This window comes from Numenius arquata, chromosome 14 (assembly GCF_964106895.1).
Source record: "Numenius arquata chromosome 14, bNumArq3.hap1.1, whole genome shotgun sequence".
Lineage (NCBI taxonomy): Eukaryota > Metazoa > Chordata > Aves > Charadriiformes > Scolopacidae > Numenius > Numenius arquata.
Window position 1 is genome coordinate 11,952,601 of NC_133589.1, and position 26,297 is coordinate 11,978,897.

The following is a 26,297-nucleotide window of genomic DNA, read 5'->3' on the forward strand; positions in this document are numbered from 1 at the left end:
TTTTGTTAATTTCATTCCTTTGAATTTGTTTGATGTAACACCTAAATAATTAATATAATAGACTTTTGAGAAACAGGTGCTTTTGGAGCCATGGAGCACATACTAGTTTTTAGGTGCCGCATTCAGTCCACCAATATTGCCAGTATTCATGTAGGGTATCTGATCAATACACCTTCCTATATTTAAAGTTGCTTAATGCTTTCCTTTAAAAGGCTATGTTTATTCCTGTTTATAGTTTTTAACTTGTTTTAAGATTTTCATGTGTCTGCTGTCTATCCCAGACTTTTTTAATGTTTCAGGACAATGGGTCAGTGAATTTTCAAGAAAGAAATGAGTGATGCTGCCAAATAAGACCATCTTTTAAATAATTCTGCTGCATCTGTTCTTTGAAGAAGGAACAGAAACAGTCCAATATTATTTGAGCTGTACAGCCTGCCTCTAATGTCTGTATTAGAGTTGTATCTTTTTTTTTTTTTTTTTTGCAGCATTCCTTTGAATTTACTATAGAATATCCTTTGCAAACAGTAAATAAGTAGGTTAACGTTACCTCCTTGCCTGCGTGGGTTAGCTGAGAGGTGTAAATGGAACTAGGGAGTGAATGGCCTCTCACATCCATATTGGAAAGAATAAGACAGTATTTTACCAGTTGACCGTGGTAAAAGTAGATGCATCAGACTGATCTTAATGGTACTGAAAGTGAATGAATTCTGTTGTGGTCAGGGGAATGGTTTAGGATTAATTCTGGTATAAATAAATAAAAAGGGTGCCCTGTATCAGTTTTTAAAACTGTTTTAATTTTTCTCTAATTTCCAAATGCTTTTCTTTGTTTAAGTGGGCTCCTTTGTTTGGAGTCATCTCTCTCAGCTCCTGGAGACGGATGATCCATTGAAGGAGCATCTTCGAGATTCTATTCCCGATGAAATCCTCAGCAGAGATTTTGAGCGGGAGACGTGGAAATACTCCTCATATTCTGATGTCACGTTCCACTCAGGTATGTGGAGTTTCAGAACTTAATGATTTGTGGCATATGGATTATTAAAATCCCATGTGGCTTTTCTGGTCTTTTACATCTTGCTCCACAAAATTTTAATTCTAATGACTTAATAGTACCCAGATATGCAGACGTAGGCTTGATTCTGCTCTGACCTAAATTGGAGTATATCAGATGTAATTCCAGCAAGCCAGATAACATGCAACTTTGCCTTTTATGAGAGAAGAGAATAAGAAGCAGTGAACTTTTTAGATTATTTTTGAGAACACCGTTTTGATTCCTTCCTTAGTGAGCTTCCTCTGTAGCAACAGGGGATCAGGATGTATTTTTTTTTCTTCTGATTCATGTGCTTTCCTTGGTACAAGAAAAGATTCAGACTAGTTCCTTCCTGTTTTACTATCTGTTCATCATTTGTTTTTGGCAAAAATGCTAGATAATGTTTTTCAGAGTAATGTTTTGATTTTCTGTCCATCTCTTCCAGTGCAATTGTGTATGATATGTATTCTGTACGATATATGTATGATATATGCTCTTCTTTTAGTGCTGGTTAGATGATAGGTTTTCAGTAATGTTCATTAAAACCTTTGCTATACTAAAAACTTAAATAATTTCATCTGTTGACTTAATGTTTTATTCACCATCTTCTTAAGGAGCAAAGTTACAGTTTCCCAAAGAGTGGTCAGACTTGCAAAGTATGTGAGAATAGCTGATCTCCAAATGACAGACATCTGATATTTTTCTGTTGCAGCTGGTGCAGGTGCAAATATGGAAGCATCAGTGGTCTTTTCTCCTGCGTCTTTTCTACCGCGATCAGTCGTGACAAATTTGACTGTTCACATTATGGGTCAGGCTATAAATCTACTGGAGGCAAGTTTATGGACTTTTTTTTTTAAAATCCCTCTTCTCAAGGGACACTTGGTGTATTGAAGTAGAGAGAACTATTTTCTACTTTCCCATTACAGTTTGTTTAGCAAGGTGTGCTTTTCACTGCTACAGCAAAGTTGCCTCAGACTGATGACTCCTTTGTGTAATGGACTTAGTCATAATAACCCAACTTTGACTCTGATAGTACCATATGCTAGCCGAGTGCGTTATATTCAGCTCTTATTGTTGATTTAAATATAAAAGTCAGTGCTTTCGGAGACACTGGTCTAGCTCCTGTTTAGGATAGTAAGATTCCTTCGGTTGACTTCCAGTGGAGAATGGATTGGCTTGGGTACACTGTTCCTTTAATACAGGAGGTAGTCATATATGCCTAGCTGAAGTCGCTGTGTTAGTCCCATTGAGCATCCAATGCTTGGGATATTTAGATGGCTTGCCTGCAGCTTCATCATCTTTAGTTGTGTCTCTACTGTGCCTCCAAGAGAAAGCGATGTTTGGCGTATGGACTTTTCATTGCAGGTAAAATGGTGTATGCGAAAGGAAGAATTTAATGTAGCCTTCAGATCTCAAATTTAAGCTTGCAAAGGAACAAAATATTTTTTTCAGTGTCATATATTCTGGATTTATCTGTGTTAGTAATACTAGTTTAGTTAAACTTCCAAACAGAATCTTATTTCAGGAGCATTAAAAGGGTGTGTTATTGTTTTCCAACCAAAATTCTCTTTGTAACATGCTAAAATAGCAGTAGCTTAAACTGTCCCATCATGGTGTAAATGAACCAATACCTGAATGAAAAAGGATTTTTATTTTGTACTGAGCTTCACATAATCAACAAGCTTAAAGAGTTTTTACTGGAAAGGTTTAATACAAAAATATCCCATATTGGATGCTGCATGAGGCAGGATACTAAACTTTGTAGACCATTGTGATCTTGTATGGCAAATCTTTCTTTGTAGAAAAAGGTTGCATCTGGATGTATTTTTTTAATTTTTGGCTATAGAACTGATACGGCTTACGCATCTCCTTGTCAGGCTTTTCAATGTTGTATGCGTTCCCCTAGGTTGGTGTGCGATTAGAGAATGCTGAAGCTCTCGTACAGAAGATTTTTGGGCAGAAGTCTGCTACTTTCAGTGACTCTTTTTTTGCAAACAGTAACGAAAGAAAACACAAGTCAGAAAACCCAGTGGAAACAACAGGAAAAGTCAAGCAGAGGAGGCTGAATTCGAAGCAGTACAGCCCTGCTGATCATCTTGTGACCAAGTCTGGCAAGCCAAAGTTACAAAAAGATAACCAGAATTGTCCTGGTAGAAAGTACAGTAAGATGAGCGAGTTAGTCAAGAAGGTAACCGTCTCTGTATATCTTGGAAAAATTGATGATGTTCCCTGGTTAAAACATAGGGCCTCATCTACCATTGGACAACTGTTGTGTATTACTGTGACTCCTTTGCATAAAGCATATGTAACTTGTTCCACTCGCAGAGAACTTAACAGCTGCATAAAATACAAAGCAACAAAGAGCCAGATACTCAAGTTTTTCAGATTTTTTTTATTGTCTCAAAACAATGACTCCCAGCCAGGGGAGTATGTTGCCTGTGTTTTGGGCTTCCTCTCATTATTTTGAGCTCTGGTTCTCTTTATACTGATGTCCTTTTGTCTATTGACTTCACTTCTGCAACACTGTAAACAGTTGCTTGATGTTAAGTTCCTGAGTCATGCTGTTTGTGATGTGACTGCTCAGTTTGATGTCAGATGTTACATTGATCCTTTGTGAATTTACCCATGTTTGGAAAGAGCTATGTTCTCCATACAGAACAGGAAGGCTTTGGGAATTGACTTCAACTGTTGATGTATTATCTGGAAAACTTGGGCCCATGATTTATTAGTCTTAGACCATCCATCTTCTTGGGACTCATCTTCTTAGAGTTTCTTATTACAGTGTAAGCTTGTGTTCATGTTGTGTTACTGTTGTATCGATTCATAAAGAGGGAAAATGTAAATTTTTAAATTCTTAGCAGTTTACTTAGCAGTCATGGCATTCATAATGTTGTATTAATTGAGATTGTATTTTTCAAAGCGTCATCTGTTTGTGGGTATGTATTACTATACTCCTCCTTTTGTCCGGTCATCTTGGGACTAGACGTTGCCTGTGTTCATAGTGAAAGCTTGTGTGGTAGGGAGCTAAAGTTTAGCTGGAAAGAACGGGTGCTAATCCAAGGTCGTAAGTGGTCTTGAAATATTTATAAAAGGGGTCTAATGGCTGTCTACTAATGATATAGCCTGCACTGACAAGTTGTTTATTGTGAGTTTGAAAGGAAATTAATACAAACATCATTCTCTTCCTGATTTATTTCTTTATCACGTCAGTTCACTGAGAGAACGGTGAGAAAGGAGGTGCTGAAATGTGAACTAAGCATCAAAATCTTTGGAAGTGAACTTAGCTTCTTGGATTGTGAAGATTTACGAAAACAAATGAAACATTATTCTTTAAATCTGGCTGAGTTGGCTGTCAGACTTCTGAAGGTAAAAGGAATGTTTTTTTCTAATTGAAATAAATGCCTTGAGAAGTTACTCTCTGACAGATATGTAAAAGATACAAAATATTACTTATTGTTTCTCTAAATTGAACTCTAAAAGACACCAGTATATATTGGGTTTAAACACCATTCAGTACATTAGACAAGGACTTGTTCTGTTGTCTGATGGTTCGTTATCTCTTGCTTTTCTCATTCAAATCCGTCCATGCTTAAATGAAAAATAATTATTTCTTTAACTGGGATAGGACTAGTGTCTAACTCATGCCCTGGCCAGATGCAGGCTTTGGGCTTCTTTCTACCTTATTTACCAAATCACCTCAGTTAAAAACACCTTCACAGCAGACAAATGTAGGAGATAGTTATATCTTGAATGGTGGTTTTATTATGCAAAGCAAAATTCCGCTTTTTGTTTGTTTGGGTTTTTTCACCACAGGGGCAAGAGGTCCAGTTTAATAAAAGGCTGAGTTTGGCCACTGAAGAATTGCAGTTTCCAGCAATTTCAGGCTTTCCTGTTCAGCTGGCAGTCAATGCCTCAGCAGCAATCAACATAAAAATCAAAGGGAATGCGGATTTCAAACAACAGACAGATTTCTTTCTAAATGGATATATCAAGCCAAGGTAATAACTGCTGCAAATCTGTCACTTTCACATATTCCTGATGTCAAGTAGCAATTCCTGATGTGAATGTCCATTGTAATCAGTTTGGAGATTCCTGAAGAACTCAAGCAGTCATCAGCCTTATATTGCTGAATGGTTGCTATGCTATAAGGACAGCAGTCGTTTCCTATCCTGCCTGTCTGATTTTGAACTCTGTTGCTGTGCTTTTCCAGTACTGTTTTAAGCTGACCATTCCTCCCTATCTGTAAATCAAATTCCGAAATGCTTGCATGCAGATGATATTTTGAATGCTTTACCTGTTAAAGGGATGGCATTTTGGATTTTTCTCAGGATCAGACATGCAGTTACAGGTTAGAGATCTACAAACCAATGGGTAATTTAACCCTGGATTTCCTTACCTGGCTATTGTAGCTTTTTATACATCCTGAATACATTTACTAAACTTCACTAAGTGCTGTACAGACAGAGACAAAAGTTACACCATGATACTCAATCCTCATCGCTTTCCCTTTCCTGATATTTCATGCTGAAGTCTGAGTTCAAATCCCTTACTTGGGAGATACAGTAAAACTGTACTTTAATTCATTTTAGAAAGTGTATGTCTGTGTAAATATAGTTTTTTCAGTGATTTCCTAAGACAAAACAGTTGCCATTATATTTTAATCTTAGAATATACTGTGTTACAGCATCAAACGCTATATATTTATTGAAGAGGATGAGCAGCCTATGGTTTAAATTAGGTGCTTTAAAAAGAAAGTGCATTTCATAGGAAAACGTACATGACTCTTTCAACAGTGCGGTTGTCCAGCTTTCTGTCAAAATGGGAACTGTGGGGATTCTGGGACAAACTGGCCTAAGCTGGTTAGCAGGAATGAGGACGTCTACTAGTCTTGATGGGGGAATCCAGGTGAAAAAGGGGCAAGAGTTCAAAGTTTTCTTGAACACTCCAGAAGAATCTATGGAGATAATTAATTTCAGGTAAGATTAAGCAAATACATGTTCCTAAAAGAGTAACTGTGATAACTTTCTTACATCAGAACTTAACTGGCAGGCTCATTACTAGAGCAGAAATACATTTTGTCAGAAAACAAACTGTTTCAGTCTGACTCATAGTCCAAATCTGCTATTCAGAAGAATAGGAAGGGGAAATTATTCTGTGCGTTTTACACTGTTTTACCATAAAAACATACAATCAAATCAAAGCTGTATGATAAAAGTTGTAAATGAATTTTTTGTACTCCCCTGTTACTTCCTACTGAACATCAGTGCTGTTTCTGGAACTTTAGTGTGCAAAGAATCTAGTTCAGGGTATAAAAGTGGTGGAGGAAAAGCTTAGCAGTGCTTCTACAGATAGTATTTAGCAAAACACTGGAATAATTTGGAAAATAATGTTAATGAGGTGTGCTCGTACCCTTCTGGTGAATTTTTAGTTAGGTTCTTTAATGTTAGGTAGAGATTACATTATAAAATGCCGCCTCAACAACTGTCAGATGTAAACCAAATTAATTACTTGTATTAATGCAAGCTAGGCTTTTTAGCTCTTTTTTCTGCTGGCTTTCTCTTTTCGTTGGACTCAGATTTCATAGAAGTCCAAGTAGAAGGCACATACTGTAAATGACATGTCAACTGCATGCCCCTTAGAAATGACAGCAGATGAATGAAGTATTTGCAGTATGTGGGTTGTTGTTCCTTTGTGTTTCTCTTGATTTGGGACATTGTGGAACTGTAGGATATGTGCCTTAGAAGAGGCACAAAAGGCTCCAGACTTTGCATTTAAACCATCCATTCCCTTAGGACTTTGGGAAGCTTACTGATATAATTCTGTTTCTGTCAGCTAGGATGGATGACAGACCAGAGCGAAATTCAAAATAATGACAAACCTGTACTGCGCATTATTTGAACAAAAGACTGGCTGTAGAGTCTGTTAGATACTGCATTAACTCTCTTGCTCCCATCAAGTGCAGAGACTACGATTCTTGTACAAGCAGTTTAGTGAAGTTCTGGAAGAACTTCAAGACTGGAATGAAACTGATGTCCATAGCCTAAGGGGGGAAAAAAAATAACGTCTAGAAGCCAGAAAGTGAGTGGAGTTACAATAAACTGACCATATCAAATTGCTCAGAACAGAGAAATCTGATGCTGACTATGAAGAACTGCAGAAGAATCTCAACATACTAACAGATTAAACATGGAAACTGGATAAAAATCCGTGCTTATTAGTAGAAGTGTAGACTGACCATAGCAGAACTTCATCTTTCTTGTTTTTCCCATCTGGGAGAAGATACAACTGAGAATTTTGTTTAAATGTTGCTGTAACTTTAGTGTAATTGTTTTTAAGTGACTGTTTGAAATTCTTGGTTGTAGCTCTAAACTCTATTTCACAATGGTGGATGGGACAGAAGATACAGATGTTTTCCAAGACCATGCAGAAGCCGCATCTTGCGCTAGAGAGGAAGGTGAGTCTAGCTTTTATGTTTGTCTTAGAAAGCTTAATCATTCTGAAATATCCCTAACTGATCATTTTATTCAGTAGAGTTTCTTTTTTACATATTAGTTCTAAAAGGTCTTCAGTACAGTGTTCATTTGCCATTTGCATGTTTTCTTTGGTTGTTATTCTCTCTGAATGTTCAACTGTTTTCTTTCACCAGTGTCTGAGATTATTGGCTGGCAGCTGTGTTCTGAAATGTCGTATCCTGACCCAGCCAGCGGTTTGGTTTTCCCCCTTCCTGGACCTTTGCGAGTGGCTGTCACATTAACTAAGCGGGACAGAGGCCTGCAGCAGTACGTTGTGGAAGCTGCGTATAACTATATTCCTCAGGTACCATTATGGCATGCTTTACTTTGGCGTTAGTTTTGCTTTATTATGCTGATGAAAGAATGGTATATCTCAGTACTGTATATTCAACTTAACCGGCGTTCAAGTTCTACATTATTACTATTATTTCCATTCCCATTATAGTGGGAAAATATGCTGAAAACAACTTACTGATGTTGATGATAGGTACATACTATTCCTGTATACAAAACAGCATGCACAAATCATTTGGTTAGATAGTCCTTTGGTTAGAAAAGACTGATAGATCTGGAAGTAGAGACTGGGATTTTTGACTTGGTGCCCAGTACTAAACAACCTGGCCTCATTTCAATGACTTGTTTCTCTTTGTGACAAAAGAAACCTCAAAACCCAAATCATTAATTTACATTAAATACCATGTTTAAAAGCAGAAGTTAGGCTTCAGTGAATCCACTCCAGAACGCTGTCGGTTGTTCTACTATGTTTGTTTGGGCAAGGCTGGGGAAGGAATGCTTTTTTCTGCGGGGGACAGTAAGAATTTGACATTTTCTAAAATGATAGTATAGGTGTTTAACGCAGGCAGTGGTTGGGGTCTTATCTTCTATCACAGACCAAGTATTCTTTTTACCGGGAGACAATTTGGGCTTTAACTGTATTAATACACTGCTTAGTATCTCTACAACAGTGAGATAAGAGCAATAAGCAGAGTAGCTTTCCCTTCATTATTTTGTTTTTTTGACTTTCTCTAATAAAAGCAGGAAGGGGAACAGCCATTTTCCTCTGCCAGAGAGTCTGAGGTCTGTTAGCAGGGCAAGGCTGAAACTGTCAGTTTAAGGCACCTGCTGTAGGTTCATGGTGCTGTGTACCACATCTCACGGCTGACACCACAGTGTAAGTGCTTAAGGCAGCCCTGCCAAATTCTGCTCGCTTAAGCCTGAGCTATAGAGTTTAAATTTATAACTGGAAGTGTGGTATTATTTTCCATAAGTTTTGGCAGGATTCAGCATAATTTCAAGAGGAGGTCAGTATGCTGTGAAATTCAAGGTGTTCAGAGAACGTTCCCCCAAGACAAGCACTGGATAGGGAATGGAAAATACAGCCTTGGAAAAAAAGAATTTTCTTGCTGAAGGTCTTGAAAAGCAGATAGGTCAAAAATTACTGTGGCAGTGAAGGTGTCCATGATCGTGTAACTCAGTGTAGTGAAGGTGTCCATGATCGTGTAACTCAGTGTGACAGGTTGTTTTGTAATTGCTGTGCCAGTTGCAAATGTGGTTATTCTTTCTTTCTTTCAGGAGAATTCATGGATCCCAAGTGAAGCTGTCCTTCACTTCTTTATTGGGACTCCAGAGTCAGATGTGAAAAGGGATATTGGTGTTGACCTAAATTTTAGTGTCCCACAGAAAAAATTCAGAATCCAGTTTATACAACCTAAGAAAAAAATTGAGATTGATGGTAGGTTTTTCAACTAAGAACCAGATCATCAGTTAATTTCAGTTAGAAGAACTTCGTTAGAATTAACAGAGAAATACCAATATAGTTCAGTCAATAATCTAATGCTAAAACTGCATTATTGTGTGATAGCCATTCAGTTACTGCTTTAGGTAACACCCATTCCCAGTGGTTTTTGCGTCCTGATTAAGACTATTTTGCACAGTCGGACGTTCAGTACCTGATTCACAAATTCGCGTTAAAGAGAAAAGCTGTTACCAGGATAGATGAAGTTAAGGCTAAGGAACACAGTGAATTGTTCTGTAATCTTTTACATATGCTGGACTGGTCTTACTATTCCTGAATTTTAGTTTGCTGTATTTTGTTAGTTCTGATATGAAATTACTTGTTGCCAAATCTATGAAGTACTGACTGTGATACTGCTGTGCATTGTAACAAAAAGTAACATTTCAGTCTCAGTGGAACATAGAAAACAAAATCAACAAGCACATTGATGAAATATAAACTGATAAATATATGATCTATAATAATATAGGCAATATATTTCAGCTTCTTTGACATGCTGGACAAATGATGTTTTGTTTTGTACGGTATAATACATCAAACCCACATATTTAGAACTTGTCCCTCCATATTCTTACTTATTTTTTCTTAATCCCAGTTATTTTCAAATGGATTGCATGGAAGATTTACCTACACTGTGCAAGGCTTTGTGTGCACAGTGTTCTGAGCTCATGAGGTATCTCCACAGCACAACACAGCTTACAAGTTTTAGCACAGGCCTAAAGGAAATGTATAAATCACTTCTAGAACTAAGCTGATTTGTTGGAGACAGCTTTGTTGCCTCTTCTTAATTAGTATTCTCAGAACGTCCTTTCAAAATGAAATGTGTATTTTGAGGGTGCTTCAATGCCTTTGCAAATTCTGTTCCTAAATTTTTTCCTTTGCTCTGATATTTATTATGTTTTAACTTTGTAAATATATTGCTCATGACAGTGGCAACTATCGTTTTGGGTACAGTTTTATGAAGCATCACTGAACAGTATACATCCAGAAAAAGTAAATCGTTTTATTTTTCTTCAAGGAAGAATTGAGTTTTCTAAAAATTCACGAATTGGACACCTGGAACTGATAGTAGATGACAGAGATGTGTATTACATTAAGGTATGTTTTCAGGTTATGAGATCTCATACTAGGATGAATACTTAAATAAAAGCACAGAAAAGAAAGGCAGTGAAAACCACACATATTGATAAATAGTTTTGTGAGCAGTCCATCAGAGAAATTACCAGTTCTCTTCATTACATCTTTTTGAGACAGACTCAGTGCTAAATCACTGTGCTTTAAAAACTTTTAAGGCATGGCTTCTGCAAGTAATCTAAAGCAATTTTTCACATTCAGATGTACTCAAAACTTTTGGGTTGCTCCCAGAGTTCAGTCAGTAGAGGAAGATCCATTGACTCCTGTGGACTTTGGCTCATTATGTGCACACATAGCCACGGTTTTTCAGGCCTGTGTTCTGACCATGTGTAAAGACTCTGAGTAAGTCCAGGCTAATTTCTTCACTTTTGTGGACTCTGTAGACATAAGAATCTGTAAGATACTGTTCTTCATATCACAGAAATTGTGTGTTTTTTTAAAGCACTGGGGAATAAGGAAGATAATGCCAGTGTTTGAACTCTGAAATGAAAAAGCAAACAAAAATGCAGGTGGGAGTTTATCACTGAAACTCTACTGACATTTTTGTTTATATTCCAGGATTTGAACATTTTTTTCATTATGCAATTGATAAGACATGGCAATCAGCTATGGGTATGTGGGCCTCCAGTTGATTTCAAACACTGCATTTTCCTACAGTGAGCACATTATTTAATAGATTTTTTTTTTTTTCTGGAGTAGTATTTCAGCAAAGACTTTCTGGATGTTTCCCACGAACTCAAACACTAATTAGCGTTGCATCTAGTCCAACCTAAATCTAATTACCTCTGTGAGACAGCCAGTATTTTCAGTAACACCATATAATTTTTTGGCCCAGTATTGTAACATTCTTAGTGATTTCAATCACTACTGAAGCCAGCAGGAGGTGAAAGAAATAGTATCTCATACCACTGTGATTTTTGTATAACCGGAAAAACAAATCCATCCTTCCTCCACAGTATTTACTAACAGCAAGTTTTATGGTTTGAGAGGTGGAAGGGTGTTTGTTGGGTGTATAGAAAAAAATCTCTTTTCTTAACTCCTCTCATCTCACTTCTGAAATGCCCAAGTCTATACTATTCCTTTCTCAAATGTTAATCAGTTTGTACTGTTGAGTGGCGTGGGTTTTGATTTTGTTTTTTTTATTTGTTTGTTTATTCTAGGGAATGACAGATTTGCAGATGCTAAGTGGAGAGCAGAGGTACATGATCCAACTGGAGGTAAAGCTGGTAAAGCAAAGCAGTCCTATCATTCTGTCAGGAAACATCACTAAACAACTTGGCAAGAAGATAGCTTTTTCATTATCCCTGAATAATTTATTGAAGGATGCTGCATTTCTTTCAGGTTAGAGGACAATAAGTATTTGCCATATAAATGTAAGTTCTGGAGCCCTTAGCTGTTAGGGTTGCCTCGTTTTGGACACGTATTTCTAAAGTTACTTTCAAATCAGTAGGACTGCTTTTAAAAATTATTAGCCTTGATAAATTAGTACTAATATGTATTTCAGAATAATAGGAGTTATAAAATAAATTGTTTTCTAAGTGTGTTTTTAATTACTGTTTAATTACCGGTGGAGGAAATAAGATGTAAGGGATCGCTTAACAAAAAAAATGCCAAAACAATAACAGCTCTTAGAATATTTTCTGGTTTTCACTTTTCTTAGTACAAAACAGTGCAGAGGCACATATAAGTAGCTAAATGTCTCTTAAGATCTGATCTAAAAATCTTGGAATATTTTTTTTTCTCACAAATACAAAAAGAGGAAAATAGAAGTATCAGAAAGAGGGCTTTACTATTTGTATGACATCAGTTTGCTAAAAGGTAAACTAATACAGTGGAATAAACCAGTAATTTAAGTCTGAGGCTCTCATTTTTTCGTTAATGTTTCTTACTGTAGTCTCCCTATGGCAAAGACATTGAAATGTCATAGGATTACCCAATATTTCCAAATAGAACTAACTTTTAAGGAATGCAGAATGCCAGTTTGGTGAAATCTCCATCCTTAGCTTTCAGATGGATTGCCAGTGCCTGCATCTAAAAACAGTTCTGGTCTGATTTCAAACTCTTATTCCCTGAGAACTAGGCTGCACCAGTTCTTTTGTTGCAAAGCCACAACCTTGCCCTGACTTAATGTAGAAGTAAATATCCACATGTTCACGTTAGGTCTTAGTTTATGAAAAGATCAATCTATTAGAATTCATTTCCTTTTAGAAACAGCTTTGGCTAGATTCATTTTGCTAAACTTTAAGCAGTATCTGAGAAATGTGGTCTACAGGCTGTATATGTAGTGGGAGAAAGAGAGTGAACATCCAGCTCTGTTTACTACACAAAGAGTATATCATGGGGTTGTTCAGTTAGGATGAAACAATGCATTTGTGTTTTTACCACTGTAGTATTCCTTTTACTAGCTGAAGTAACTTCATGTTCTACCACTGCATAATCACTTCTACTCTTTTTGTAGCATTTCTGGAGAAAAAGGTTGATGATAAGCTGAGAAAATACTCAATGGAAGGGGAGACTTACCTTCCAGGTGTTATTGGAGTTCACGTCTTTGGTCTTCTCCAGCAATGTGAGGGCTTATGGTCTCATGGTTTGAAGATAAAATATGGACTCCTAGGTACAGTGAAAAAGAGGGAAAGTAAAAGCATTCTGTTTGTCTCATTTTTATGCAAATTGTTTGCCTGTACGATTAGGACACTCTCTTTAACAAGAAAGACTTTGGTTGATTTTTAAACTGTCATCTGAGACCTAGGACAGGTTTCTCTTTCACTTGGATAAACTTTACTCTTCGAGTATGCATACAAAAAAATGTTCATTTTTTTTAATGTGCTTTTCACAAGCATGTTCAACATTTGATTAAAAGTCACTTTTCAGTGGGAATTGCTCCTAATTGATTTGTGTTCTTACGTGTTTATACAAAACGAATAGTTGCATATGTACTCTTAAAAATATGAGGGACTGTTTCTAGGAAACAGTCGGCTGTGTTCTCCTGGCTGCAAAGTATGAACTGGGTGTTAATTTTATTAGACAAAGCAGGAGAACATCAGTACAATTATATCAACGTATTGAATACTTGTAGTAGCTAATCATGATAAGCATTACGGGGTGGTTGTATATGTAAAGTTTGTTGCACCTTCAGAGACAGTATGTAGCAATATGAGCGGTAAAGTTTTCTTAAACCTACGCAGGTATGACCCCCAGAATTTTGCTAAAAGTGGCATAATGATCAGAGTATTTTATGTACACAAAACCAAATGCTTAGAACAGTACTAGATGATGTCTAGCTATAACTATGTGATTCTGAAGTTATATACTTAGAGCCTAAGTTGTATTTTGATATAAACCTGGTTTGGCAACTGTTCCACCTGAAGCGGTCAGCAAATGATTCCTTGTAGAAATACTGGATTAAAAAAATCTAAAAAAAAAAAAAAAAGAAAAAAGTAAGCCTACTCATTGGATGAAAGTTCAGATTAATTATTTGAAGCTTTTTCTCAGTGACCACAAGGGCTAGAAGTGCATTATTGTTTTTTGTTTAAGACGTAATGTCATGTAATGTCCTGATGTTGGGAGCTGAGTGGTAACAGAAAATCATCAAATATTGTGAGACCGCAAGAAATCTGCAGAGGTTGGTCATGATTAGTTTGCAGTGCTTTTACTTCACCCAGGTAAAATTCCATTTAACTAATAAACTGAGTGAAAGAACATGGAAATATGATAAACATCTAAGGAGAGCCTTTGGTTTTTTTCTTAAACAAACTTTTCCTAAATCATTGGGTCATTTTCATTCCATTCTTAATACAAACTAGCTGTTTCCCATTGTCTGAACTTAGAAACATCTTAAATTTTAATCGAGTATAAAGTAAACAAAGTGAACAAAGGTATAAAGTAAACAAAAAAACTTACGTGCAAACCCTGTAACATGGTTGTTCCTAGGATTTTCATTTGTAGTACAGCTTCTGGGAAAAAAAAAAATTTGCAATGCGTAATGCATTTTCCCAAAGTTTTACAGATTGTTTTGCATATACAGCATGTCTGTAGTTAGAAGTGCAAAGCTATTGACTGCTGTTAGGTTGGACATACGTGTATTGGGAAATTAAAGTCAGGTGTCAGAAACAATGTTTTCACAACGTTGTAATCTGTAAAATGTGTCTAGATTTCAAGCAGATAGTGAAGGTAATTCTTGAGCTGAACTTCATGCTAATGTAGTTACACCAGTATTGGTACCAATCTTCAGAAACTTTGGTCAGTACCTTTAGACTGCAGAACATACTGCCAGATGTTTTACATGAATTACCGACTTGTCGTTTACTTTTTACTGTGGTAGTATTTTCATAGATGTAAATCACTTCTCTAGCAAATGCAAATTCACTGTTCTTAAATGCAGGTTCATTAAATGTGTGCTTTCCTTTGGATTCTTAGGGTAAATCAACAAGTGTATATCTGTAAAAATAGACAGATCTCACTTTGATGTTTTTGAAAAATACAAACCTTGAAGCCAGCACTAGATTTATGCTATTAACATTTTGAAAGTTTACTTCTGATTTATTTGAATAGGTTAACTTTGTGATTTAACTCAACAGGAGAGGCAAAAAATCTTCTTCATGAATGCAGTACACAGCAAAAGATTAAAGTGGAGACAGGTGCACACAGCGTCTACAAACTTGATATTGGGCATGAATTTCACTGTATGCAGGCTCCGACTTACAATCACAAGGTAGAGATACTGACCAAAGCACTTGTGTGCTGAGTACCCTTGTGTCACTCTCATACTGAGGGGCTTGGACAGAGCAATGCCCAAGATGCCATTTTTGGATCAGTCTTTTTCTTCTGATCTTGTTTCGTTGCTTTCTGTGTAGACAAAGGTAGCTAATCAAATTGCTAATTTATGCAGTCCATTACAGCTGTGATGGAACTGTCCAGTGATGTAATTTTTAATGTATTAATTCACAGACCTTCTGCAGAATGTTTGTTGTGAAAATTTTTGTTATATTTAAACAATAGTATTAATAAGTTTATGATTTATCTTGTACTACTTGTAACTAAAAGTCAGGAACTCTCTTTGCTTATTCATCAGAAGCTGTATGTCTGGAAAATAAAGCATTTTACAGTGTTTTGTATTAATTTTCGGGTTCAGACTTGTATGCTTGCTTATAAATTTCAGTGTGTGTGACCCCTTTCGTGCAGAAAAGCAGATCTGTTGAAAATAGCTTCCTTTACAGACTGCCTGAAGACAAAGGTTAATTTAAAGGCAAGTGACCATTAATACTGGGTATTTGCTGCAGAACAGAGAGCTGGCGGAAAAATAAGCTTCTGAATTAAAGGGAAATTTTGTATCCTTTCAGATTTGCTTTTGGTCCAGGTTGGACTGAAGCCAAGAACTGCTAGGATTTCCCATGAAGCAAGATCTTGGCAGGCTTTGCAGCTGCACAGTGAATCCACGTAGGGCAGTCCATCAGGAGTTACCCGAATCCAATTAACTTAGCTTTTGAGAAAAGCAATTTGACCAGCAGTGCATAGATTAAAAGTTTTGGGCATTTTACACTGAATTTGTATCTTCTGCTGAAACATGATTTTTCTTTGGAAAATTTGCAACCCTTGCTGCTTTAGTCTTGCTTGCTTCTTGGGAATATTTCTACAGGCAGTTAAGTAGCAGTGAATAAAATAGAAAGCATGGTTTACAGGAAAAAGGTGTGTTTCTGTTCTTTAGGTTCACCTGAAACATGAAGCGAGTGCATCTTGGCTTTCCTCCCAGGTGGAAGTAAACTATGGGAGACACTGGGATGAAATAAACAACAAGAAGAAACTGCTGATCAGCCAAACATTTAAGAATAGTTCCAGTTCATCTCTAGTCAACTATTTCATGGAGGTAATCATGGTTGTTGGAAGAGTAAGACCGTCAGTTCAAACTAAGAAAAAATTTAGGATTAATTTATTTATTAAGACTTTTTGTTTTTCCTAACTGTGTTACGTATTAGTAAGTCAGATATCCAGACCCAATAAGTTTGAGTTAGGTAAGGTCTTTACCCAGCCACGTAGATATCACTGACATTTAAAATGAACAAGAGAAAGCCAGTATATGTTTTTTTTTTTTTTAAACACTAAAAGTGTTTGAGTGTAATGTGTTCTGCATTTTTTGCAGAGATTGTGCATATAAAACGATTACAGACTTTTATGAAGGTTACTTTATTCACACAATGTGGAAGGAGGGTGCAGGTTATAATAACTCAGAATATGACAGCATTTAGGTGGAAGTTGGTATGGAATGCCGTAGCTGAACTAAGATCAGACCTGGATTTTTGTGGTTTTTTTTTTTTTGTTACATACATTGATTTCTGCCATGGATCAGTAAAAAGTTTTCCCATGTAGTAAAGTATAATTACAAGCTTTACAGGAGGTTTATGCCTTCTTTTGAAGCACGTTCTATGGGCTACAAAAAGAAAAAAAAAAATTATTACCCTGTTATGTTTTGGATTATATGTAGAAAGTTCTTAGAGAAGCTACAGAAACTTATTCCTATAAATTTTTGTGTAATTTCCTAGAAGTTGCAGGTCTTATCTGTTACTATCTTAGAACAGGTAACAGTTTTCTCAGGTGGGTTGTCATTATTCTATTTCCGTAGGGAGTACCTGTAAGCTTAGAATTTATCTGTGATCCCAGCATAGACTGACCTAGACTTATGGTCTTCTTTTTTTTTTTTTTCCCCCCAACAAAGTAAATGATTGAAAAATTAGTGGAAGTTTTCATTTTTGAATCTCCAGTAGATGTAACAAGTGTGTATTAAAGAAATCCCGATCCGTAATTGGTCAGCATGCTTGAAAAGCTATAAAGTGAATGGCAAATGTGCAGAGCAGAGGCACTAGCTGTGACTTTCCTGCTGCTCTGTGTGTGTGTTAGCTTAAACAGCTCTGAAGATGGGATTCTGTCTTCATTTGAATTTGCTTTGCTTGTTTTCCAGTTTACGATGCAAGTCCTGGAAAAACAGGTGAATTACAGAACCCAGCTGCAGCACTCGCACAGCTCTCGGGTTTATTTGCAGAGCAGCACTAACTTGGAGGTGTGCTATAATGACCATGTGCCATTTGTGGCTGGGCTGCAGTGGAAAGACGCATCTGGGAGTGGCCTGAAGAAGTGGGAAGGTGAAGTACCACAAACCATTTCCAGTCTGTGATTAGAAAAGCAGGCATTGAAATTTGCTGCTGGGATTTTATGAGGTGGTTTCGCATAGGTCAGAATCATAGAAATACTGGTTGGAAGAGACAGATTCTGGAAGTTAGCCTTGTTCCAAAACCCCAGTGTCTTACCAGCTTTATTGCAGAGTTAGAATCTAGGTAGCTTGAAATCTCACTTTTCTGCCAGCTTTAATATATGTTCCCTCCAGGTGCATTCAATATAGACACCCCATGGCTATATCTGTATGCAGCTCACAAACTACATCAGCCTCAGCATTCTACTTATTTATTGACTATGGAGCTGACAACTGGAAAAGCTCTCTCCATTAAGAATCTTGTAGTGGAATTATTTTATAAAGATCAAAGCAATGAAAAGGAAGGGAAAGTTCACATTTACACGCCAGCTACCACATACCTGCAGGTTAGTAACATGATGCTTCCTATAGTTTATGGCTTTGATGATATAGAGCTTTGTGATAGATACCCAACAGGACTGTCATCATACTGGAATAACACTTGTTCAGCATGCTATGTGAAGTAGCTTGTTTGAGAAACTCATGCAGTGTGTGCCAGGTTATGAGAGAGGATCTTGAAATGCCTATGTACATCTGTTTTCTGTGCTTGAATGATGAGCTATTCTTCCTCTGGGCCAGCCAAATCAGTACAGCTGGGGTCTCTTAGCTTTAAAAAATGTTAGGGCCACCACCCCTGCCCCTCTTTGGAACGGGAATCCCATCACTCCCTGCACAAAGCCCAAATACATGATGGCAGAGTTCTGCCTACGAGTGTACAAATAATAATTACTATTTTAACGTTCTCTCTCTGCCCCTGCCATGAGCTAACAGTTTCAGGAAGTAGGAAAATTGGATCATCGTGTAAGAAATGTTTAAAACTTCTTCCTTAGTGATATGAAACAGCTGAGAGTGTCTTTCATTTAAAAAGTAGGAAGAACAATAGCAAAACTTCTAAATTAAGAGCCTGGTCATTACAGCATTCAACTAAATTTGAAGCATTAGATTTAAAGGCATCCTCTGCCTGAGAAGAATGTTACCTGCCTCTTCCTGGAGAGTATCCTGCTCATGTAGTTCATGGGCACTTGCTGCCTCTTGATATAGGCACCGTTTGTAAAAATTCTCCATGAGTATTTCGAGCTCCATTAACATTAGAATTCTGATCTTGCAGAACATCAGCTTTGCTACTGAGGTGCTTTTGCTGCTATTCATAGAGAGTAGCACCCACTGTATCTCTACAAAATGAACAAGTATCTACAGGTAATTCTGCAATATGAACAGATTCAGTAGGAGAAATGGTAATCCTTTTGCAGGCTAGAGTATTGGATAGCCGAGTGGTTCGGAACAATCCTGAGAAATGAAAGGTTATTTCTTTTGTTGTGACTTTAGAGAATGACTCCAGTCTCCCATAAAACCTGTGAGAAAACCTTCAATAGCAGGTTCTCAAGGTGATAGTCTTCTGCCTTTTCTGTTGGGATTCTTTCACTTTCTATACATTAAATATCCACTGAATGGAATCAGTGTGCCCTGAGTCTTAATTTATTTTAGACTGTGGTATGCCATAGAGGTTTACAACTGATTTCATCACAGTTGCTGTGCATTAAGCAATAGGATAAACCTCTATCACTATGCGAAGTGTAGATTTATCTTGGAGAAGCTTAACTTCTTGTCTGCGTCTGTATAAATGAGGTGAGAGCCTGGAATTTGTGCCTTTTTTTTTTTTTTTTTAAATCCTCTGCAATTGTCTAAATCTTTAGCTTAACGTGTTCCTTTATTCTGAGCTGCAGCTTTCATTCGTTACATCACTGCTGGTTCAGGCACAGTGTGAAGGATTGTGAAAAACATCCTTGAATGAGAAAAAAATGTTTGTCAGCTATTTCCTTTTCAACTATTTAGCTTTTTCTCTCTCCCTTGCGTAGAAGGGATAAAATAAACTTTGAGATCTTTATGCCAATTCAGAGTATTTTGATAATGGAAAAGCTGGCACACTATTTCTAATAGTTCTTGTAATGATTACCTCCAAGAAAATGTGTTCTTTTCACTTCTGTGCTGTACCGTTGGCACAGTAGGATTCTGTCTGTCATAGCTCAGCCAGACTAATGTGTCTATCTTTGTTTTTCAGGCATCCACATTTAATCGTCTTGGGAGAAATGTTCTGCATAGCTATAGTGAAATGATATCTCTGTGGAATCAGCTTGTGAAAAATGAGATTCATTTGGAGAATAATGAACGAGCCAAATATCTCTGCTTTAAGATAAAGAATACAAAACAGGAATTTAACTTCACAGGCAGCTATCAGAATCTGCCAATGGTATGAAAGAAATACAAATACAATTTCCTTGATTCAGCACTGTGGTCTGCCACCTGCCTGAGAGATGCTCTTGCTAGTGTTGAAACTTAAACACTTATATTGCTGCTTCTGTTTCTGTCTGTTTTGACGACCTGCAGTGTAAAACTAGGTTCTAAAAGAAAACAAACAAAAACTTGGGTGGTGTAGTTTTGAGTACTTCTCGCCTGTTTGGGAGGCCAACTACAGATAGAAAGGGAGGAGAGGACAAAGAGAGACTACATGGCTAGAAAGAGAGCTGTAGATGTGATTACTTACATTTTGATGTAGATGTTTGGCAGATGTTGAAGATGCTACTGTCTTGGAGAATCAAAATATCTTGTGTGCTAGTGGGCATAGTAACAGCCTGGGTTTATGTGCTGTTTTAGCCTCTACATCCCTTCCAACCTTAAAATCATTTTTGTTTTGCTTGGTGTCTGTAGCGCAGGAAGTGTATGTAATCAGCGGTTTGTTGTCCAAAGGGACACTTGGATCGGTTACTTTGGTCAGTTCCTTGCAGGACTTAGAACAAAGTGTTTTTCTAGTCGTAACATTCCATGCTTTCAAAATCCAATTAGTTTTTTTATGTCAATGTACTCGTACGGGAGCTAAAGCTAGCTCATAATGCAAACAGGTTACACTCAAGTGATACATTTTAGGGCATTTGTCTTCTGCTGAAGGGAGTTTTCTACTAATGTCACTTTTAATCCTACATAAATGGATTTAAACTGAAGCAGAAAGGGGTTGATCTGTGAAAGGACAGCCTCGTTGCAGCCTGTTGAACAATGGGATTTCTATATTGATGTTCCTGAATATGAATGCAGTAAATCTGATGCAATTGTCCTGTTCTCTTCTGGTCTCATGCTCTGAGTGCAGCCTAAGAAGACAAGCTTTTCTGTGAAGACTGTATGGAAAGATTATAAAAGTCGACCTGTCGTGCTGCAGTTTGAAGGTCAGATAGAAGAGCTGAAGAAGGAGAAGATGCTTTATCAAAAACGTGGAACCCTTAATTTCAGGTTCAGTAGTCTTATTATTTCTATCTCTGAAGAATGTTTTGGCCTAAATTTAGTGTGCGTCCTGATGCTCCTGGGAAACATTTAGGACTTTAAAAGTAGAAGTGCCACAAACCCTGTGCTTCCTCCCATCTGGCTCTCTGGACTTGTTCAAGCACACCAACTTTATGGGCTGGTTTTTTTGCACCCCTTAGCTTTTGCCCTCTTTGTTGAAAGGGTAGTGAGCAAAGTTGTCAAATGCAACAGGCCATGTGTGCTGTGGCAGCGTGTTTGTTGGCAGCTCTATTGGCCATGTAGCCTCCTTTCATGAAAACAGCAGGATTTATGGTGTATCCAAACTTTGAAGTGGTGAGAAGTTCCAAAATGCAGATCTGATCACCTGTGCCATCTAGATGCCTTTTTTCCTAGTCCTTAGGATTAATATAGCCATTCTAAAGCCAAAGGTATCCCTCTTAAAACACGTAACAAATGATCTTGTTTAGATTTTGGAACATGTTCCATTTCCTGATGAGAATGAGTGCACTGCTTCTAATGGTCTGAAATTTCTCTTTCATTACCCATTATCAAAACACAGCTTGAAGGCCTTGGTAAAAATGTATGTTCAGACTTGAGACATCTGGATCATCTCTGAGGACATCTCAGCTTTCTTAAGGCACAGTAGGGTCAACAGGAGTGCAGAGGCTCCCTTAGGAGCTACTGTGCATCTTGAAGATAGCTAGAAAACCTGCAAGATGCCTTTTCAGTAATGGAAAAAAGATGAAAATGAAGAACAAAGAGCTGTACCTGATATCTTAACATGTATAAAGGCAGTTCAGTATCTGCTTATTAAAGCTAATGCATTTTTCCAAGACATCAAGCTAAGTAAATGTGTGGAAATATTTAATAAAGTGCATAAAACATTACACTGAAGTAGTAAACTACTCTGAGAACTTTGTAGTGGCTGAACATCTGTTGCATGGGATTCTTGGCATTCAGATATTGTTTCTACAGAAAGCGTAAAATGTGGCGGATAAGTGAGATTTTCAAAGCTGCCATAATCTTTTGGACAATGTCCCTGTTTGAAATGAAGTCTTGGCCTTGCAGGTATATAAAGAATATGTAGTGGTTATGCATGTCAGAATTTTAGAGCATTACCCTCTCCCATGCTCTTCTAAGCCTTTCCTGAATTCAGCATGGAAACTGTACCAGAATTTCTGGTAAATGTCTGTAGTTTGTATGGAGTTGTAATTATGCTCTAGGAATTTCTTAAAGGTCCTGGTCCTATGTGTTTTACTTCTGTACCTAACATCCTGATGGCATCTGCAACTGAAAATTTTGGAGTTCAAGTTGAACTCTGCACGATTTCTTTTTCTAGTTGTCTATTAAGATCTTTTATATTTTGCTTGTTCGTTGTTTTGTTCCAGGCATCCTTTTAAAGTGCCCATTCTGCAGAGCTTCCTTCTGCAGGAGACATTTACTGTTGACAAAAAACAAAAGCACTATTTATTGGAAACAAAAGTTTTGATAAATGGGGTGGAGGAAACAGTTCAAGCTCTTACACTTGGTTACCAACCTGAAAACCCCTATGTGAGTTATACAAGAATTTACTTTATTCTGTCATACCAAAAAAACCAGCAAATGAGTGACTTGCTCTATGTGTCTTATGTTTCTTGCCTTTTCTCTCAAACTTTTTTTAGATTTGTGCTAGCTTAACTCATCCTTATAACTACAGTTTGTTCCCCAAAGATGTTGAAATCTGCATTTTAACTCAAAGTCACCAAAATGTGAGTAAATTTTCTACTAAATTCAGTTAGAAGGAGAGATTCGTTACCTGTTTATTTCCAGTTTATTGTCTTTTCAGACCTAACTTGCTATAGGTCTTTAGTTCCTCACCATGGAAATGCTGCAACCAAAAAGTTCAGAGGGCAATGATTTGGTTGGTGTGTCCCTAATACAATGTTTTGTATAATAATATATAATAATTTGTTGTGTAGTAATATATGATAATACATAATACAATAATACTTAATATATTATTTAAAATATTATGCATGAATATTAATAATAACAGGTACTGGGAAGGAATGGATTCAGGGTTCTCATCTAGGTGTATCTATTAATCTTTCTTATCAAATGCAGGGTTTTTTTTCCTCCTTTGCTCTTTTTTCATTCTGAGTCACAATGTAATAGTTTGCAACTCTTTCATTTTTCATAATATGTAGGGATGACTTTTCTCATCTTTCATAATATACAGGTTTAATATTCAGTGCAATTCATTTATTCACATTCTTAACACATAGGTGACGCATGGGCTTGAGGCTACCTTGAAGGTCAATAAGGAAGATGTTTTCAGCTTTCTAGGGAGGTATCAGGACAAATCCAGTGAGGCAGATTTTAGACATCTTTTGCAAATGGATGTGACACATTCATTCCAGGTATTGATGGTTTTCATTTGTGGCATTTTATTTTTTATGTCTTGGTTGCTGTTTTACTGCACTGTCTTAGAATTATAATTGTTTTATGCTTATAAAGTTCCTAGTTCAGTAAAGTTTTGGCCCTGACAAAGAGCCTAGGTATCTCAGCAGATAAAATCATAATCTCTGTCAATAATGTCATGTAAGAAACAGACTGCCCTTTCGTTTTCATACCTTTTAACTGAATTTGGTTTAATTTTCAGTGTCTTTGGGTAAAACTGTAGAATTTTATACATACATTTGCTTACACATGTCTGCCACTTCATGCTGAAAGTTCAGACGTGATTTGAATGCATGATTCCCATTTGATTAATAGGAACGCGGTAATTATGTTTACATTTAACTTTGTCAAATAGCTTGAGTTTCCACGAACAATGGGCCTAAGCGGGGAGCTGTTTTCCAGGTGGACTAAACTGGAACACTTTGACTACAGTGTGAATATAAAAGTCATCATCAACAAGACCGTGTCTTCACAGGTCAGTTCCCCAATTGTTACAGTCTCATTGCTTGAACTTGTGGCTTTTACCATTGATGCAGTCAAACCTGTGTTGAGTCTCTTGCTTGTTGCATGCATTAGGAGTACATGTCAGCCTGGGAGCTGTTTTAACTTTGTGCTATAAATTGCTTTGAAGCTACTTTCAAACATGGGAACACAAATGTATGTGTATACTACAAAGTGGGTCAACTCGGAGAATTCAGTGAGTGTTGTGAAGAGGTGTAAATTGTTAGGGAAACAGTTAACTTTTTATGGTTAGAGTTTGTTCTCATTAGATGGCTACATGCGGTTGGAATAGGTGGCTTGTGTTTTGGCTGAAATTAAGAAAACTCTGAAAGTCAAGTTAAATTGTACTTCAACATAGTTCATAATGTTTTGTTGAAAGCTCTAGCCTGGTGGCAGGCTTATATGCAAAATCAGGTGTCCTCTGTAGCTTTTATTACCAGTGCCAAAGGTTCCGTCTCTAGGATTAACTTTGTCCTTTGTGGTGGTTGAGATAAAGACAGGGAGATCAGTTACCCGTTACCTTCACAGAAAAAACGGACTCAACTTGGGCAAAATTAATTTATTGTCAAATGAAACTAAAGTTAGATGGTGAGAAACAATGATGAAAAATAAAAACACCTTTCCTGCTCTGCTCCCCCTCCCCTTTTTCCCAGGCCCAACTTGTGTGCAGTCTTATTCCTCAAACTGATGTTTCAGTATTCTGTATTATGATTTGAGACCCTTAATGTTCTGTTCTTGTTTTTCTGTGTGTAGGCCCAGGCAGCCCTTAAGAGTTACAGTGAGAGCAATTTCAATGGCTCTCTTTACCTTCATTCCAATGGAAGGGACATGCTGATGGTGGAGGTTGATACAAACAATGAAAAGAGGAAGAATGCCAGAGTTGTTGAATTGAGAGCTTTCCTCCATCAGACAATCCTGACAAACCCAGAATCAATACAGTTCCAGATCATGGGCAAAATATTTCCTTCAAGGTAGAGAAATCAGAATCTTGGTTAATGGAGCTGAAAAGTGTTCTGTGATACATATTTAAATGTAACTATTTTCATACAGCTGCAGCAGAAGCCACTGAGCAAATGCCATTTCATGTGTTACCCCTGTTACTGAAGTACTTTTGCTCTTTGTTTCATAGGTTGGTATAATAAGTTATGTTAATGTTTTCTAGTTGCTTCCCTAGGACTTCATATACAGATAACTTGAATGAACAGGTGGTACTATTATATTGGCTTTAGATCAGCAGTTGGTTTTTTCCCCCGATTTGAGTTTGTCCCCTGAGAAGTAAGGGACTAATACTTACAAGCCATGCCAGTGGAAGAGGGCACTTTACAGTGTTTATTATTTAAGTATTGCGGAAAGCTCTGAGGTGGCAGGTGTGGGAAATAGAAATTTGACTCTCCCGAGTTTCAGCTGTCTTCCAGCTGATTTTTCAAATTTCACAGATGCAAAAGTGTGCAGTGAAGGAGTTGATGCTTTTGTAGAGACCTCAGTGTTTAGCAGTTTTGGAGTTGGATAAAGAGAATGAGGAGACAGAGTTAAAGAAATCAGAAGTGACTACAATTTAGTTGAAGCTCATTAGATTTACTAGTAAAAGAAAAAATAAAAGATTCAAGAAAGATATTTCATGTGTTTCTGCAATTTACTTCCAGTTCTGAGCTTCCAATAGTACATTCATTTATTTAAATACCAGGGTAGGCTGTAACAGAGCAATTTATTGCAGCTCACTTCACAGGAAGTAAAATAGAACACTTAAAATTTCTGGAATGACGATTTAGTCAGGATTTATTTTACAGAGAGAAAAGAGAAAAAAATAAAAGATTGAGTATTTCTGGGGAATTGCTAAAAAGATGCAGTCTGTACAGACTTGAGTCGCTGACTGATTAAATGAGTCTTACTTCCCTGAATTATGTAGTTCAATTCTTTCCATCAAGTGGATTTTCACTGAGATTTTACTCATCATCAGTCTTTCAAAAGGATTCCAATACCTAGGAGGGATGTCTAACAATATGAAAATATGATTGCCTCACTTCTAAATATTTTATGTAGTATACTTGAGTCTAGAAAGTCAGACATTTCAATAGACAGTTTGTTGAAGGCAATGTGAAAATTGTGTCTCAGTCTTATACTTGAAACACTGAAAATTGACTTTGTTGTTGCTCCAGTAGGTTTCCCTAAAAAGCTATGCTGTGTTTCTCCAACACTGTTCAATTCAGGGCCAAAATACAAAGAAGCAATTGTTGGTTCATTTACCAAACTCAAATGGTGGTGGCATTTGAAATTATTCTTTAAGCTGAATTCTCAATGCTGCTTTTGAATTGGCATTGAAGATAGATTTCATATTGTGACAGAGAGGAGTTTATTTCC

At 37.0% G+C, this 26,297-nt stretch overlaps 1 protein-coding gene across 1 annotated transcript in view; it reads left to right on the forward strand.

Moving 5' to 3' along the window:
• LOC141472004 (uncharacterized) overlaps positions 1-26,297 on the forward strand; it is a 91,855-nt gene that overhangs the window by 27,002 nt on the left and 38,556 nt on the right. Inside the window, exons 12-34 of the mRNA XM_074158756.1 lie at positions 833-991; positions 1,685-1,687; positions 1,740-1,858; positions 2,934-3,215; positions 4,238-4,393; positions 4,841-5,025; positions 5,821-6,003; positions 7,390-7,481; positions 7,674-7,843; positions 9,112-9,271; positions 10,353-10,432; positions 11,629-11,809; positions 12,927-13,082; positions 15,046-15,179; positions 16,173-16,331; positions 17,421-17,601; positions 17,844-18,055; positions 19,768-19,956; positions 20,848-20,987; positions 22,388-22,550; positions 22,661-22,747; positions 23,794-23,913; positions 24,693-24,910. Coding sequence (XP_074014857.1) covers positions 833-991; positions 1,685-1,687; positions 1,740-1,858; positions 2,934-3,215; positions 4,238-4,393; positions 4,841-5,025; positions 5,821-6,003; positions 7,390-7,481; positions 7,674-7,843; positions 9,112-9,271; positions 10,353-10,432; positions 11,629-11,809; positions 12,927-13,082; positions 15,046-15,179; positions 16,173-16,331; positions 17,421-17,601; positions 17,844-18,055; positions 19,768-19,956; positions 20,848-20,987; positions 22,388-22,550; positions 22,661-22,747; positions 23,794-23,913; positions 24,693-24,910 — 3,529 coding nt within the window. The remainder of the gene's footprint in view (positions 1-832; positions 992-1,684; positions 1,688-1,739; positions 1,859-2,933; positions 3,216-4,237; positions 4,394-4,840; positions 5,026-5,820; positions 6,004-7,389; positions 7,482-7,673; positions 7,844-9,111; positions 9,272-10,352; positions 10,433-11,628; positions 11,810-12,926; positions 13,083-15,045; positions 15,180-16,172; positions 16,332-17,420; positions 17,602-17,843; positions 18,056-19,767; positions 19,957-20,847; positions 20,988-22,387; positions 22,551-22,660; positions 22,748-23,793; positions 23,914-24,692; positions 24,911-26,297) is intronic.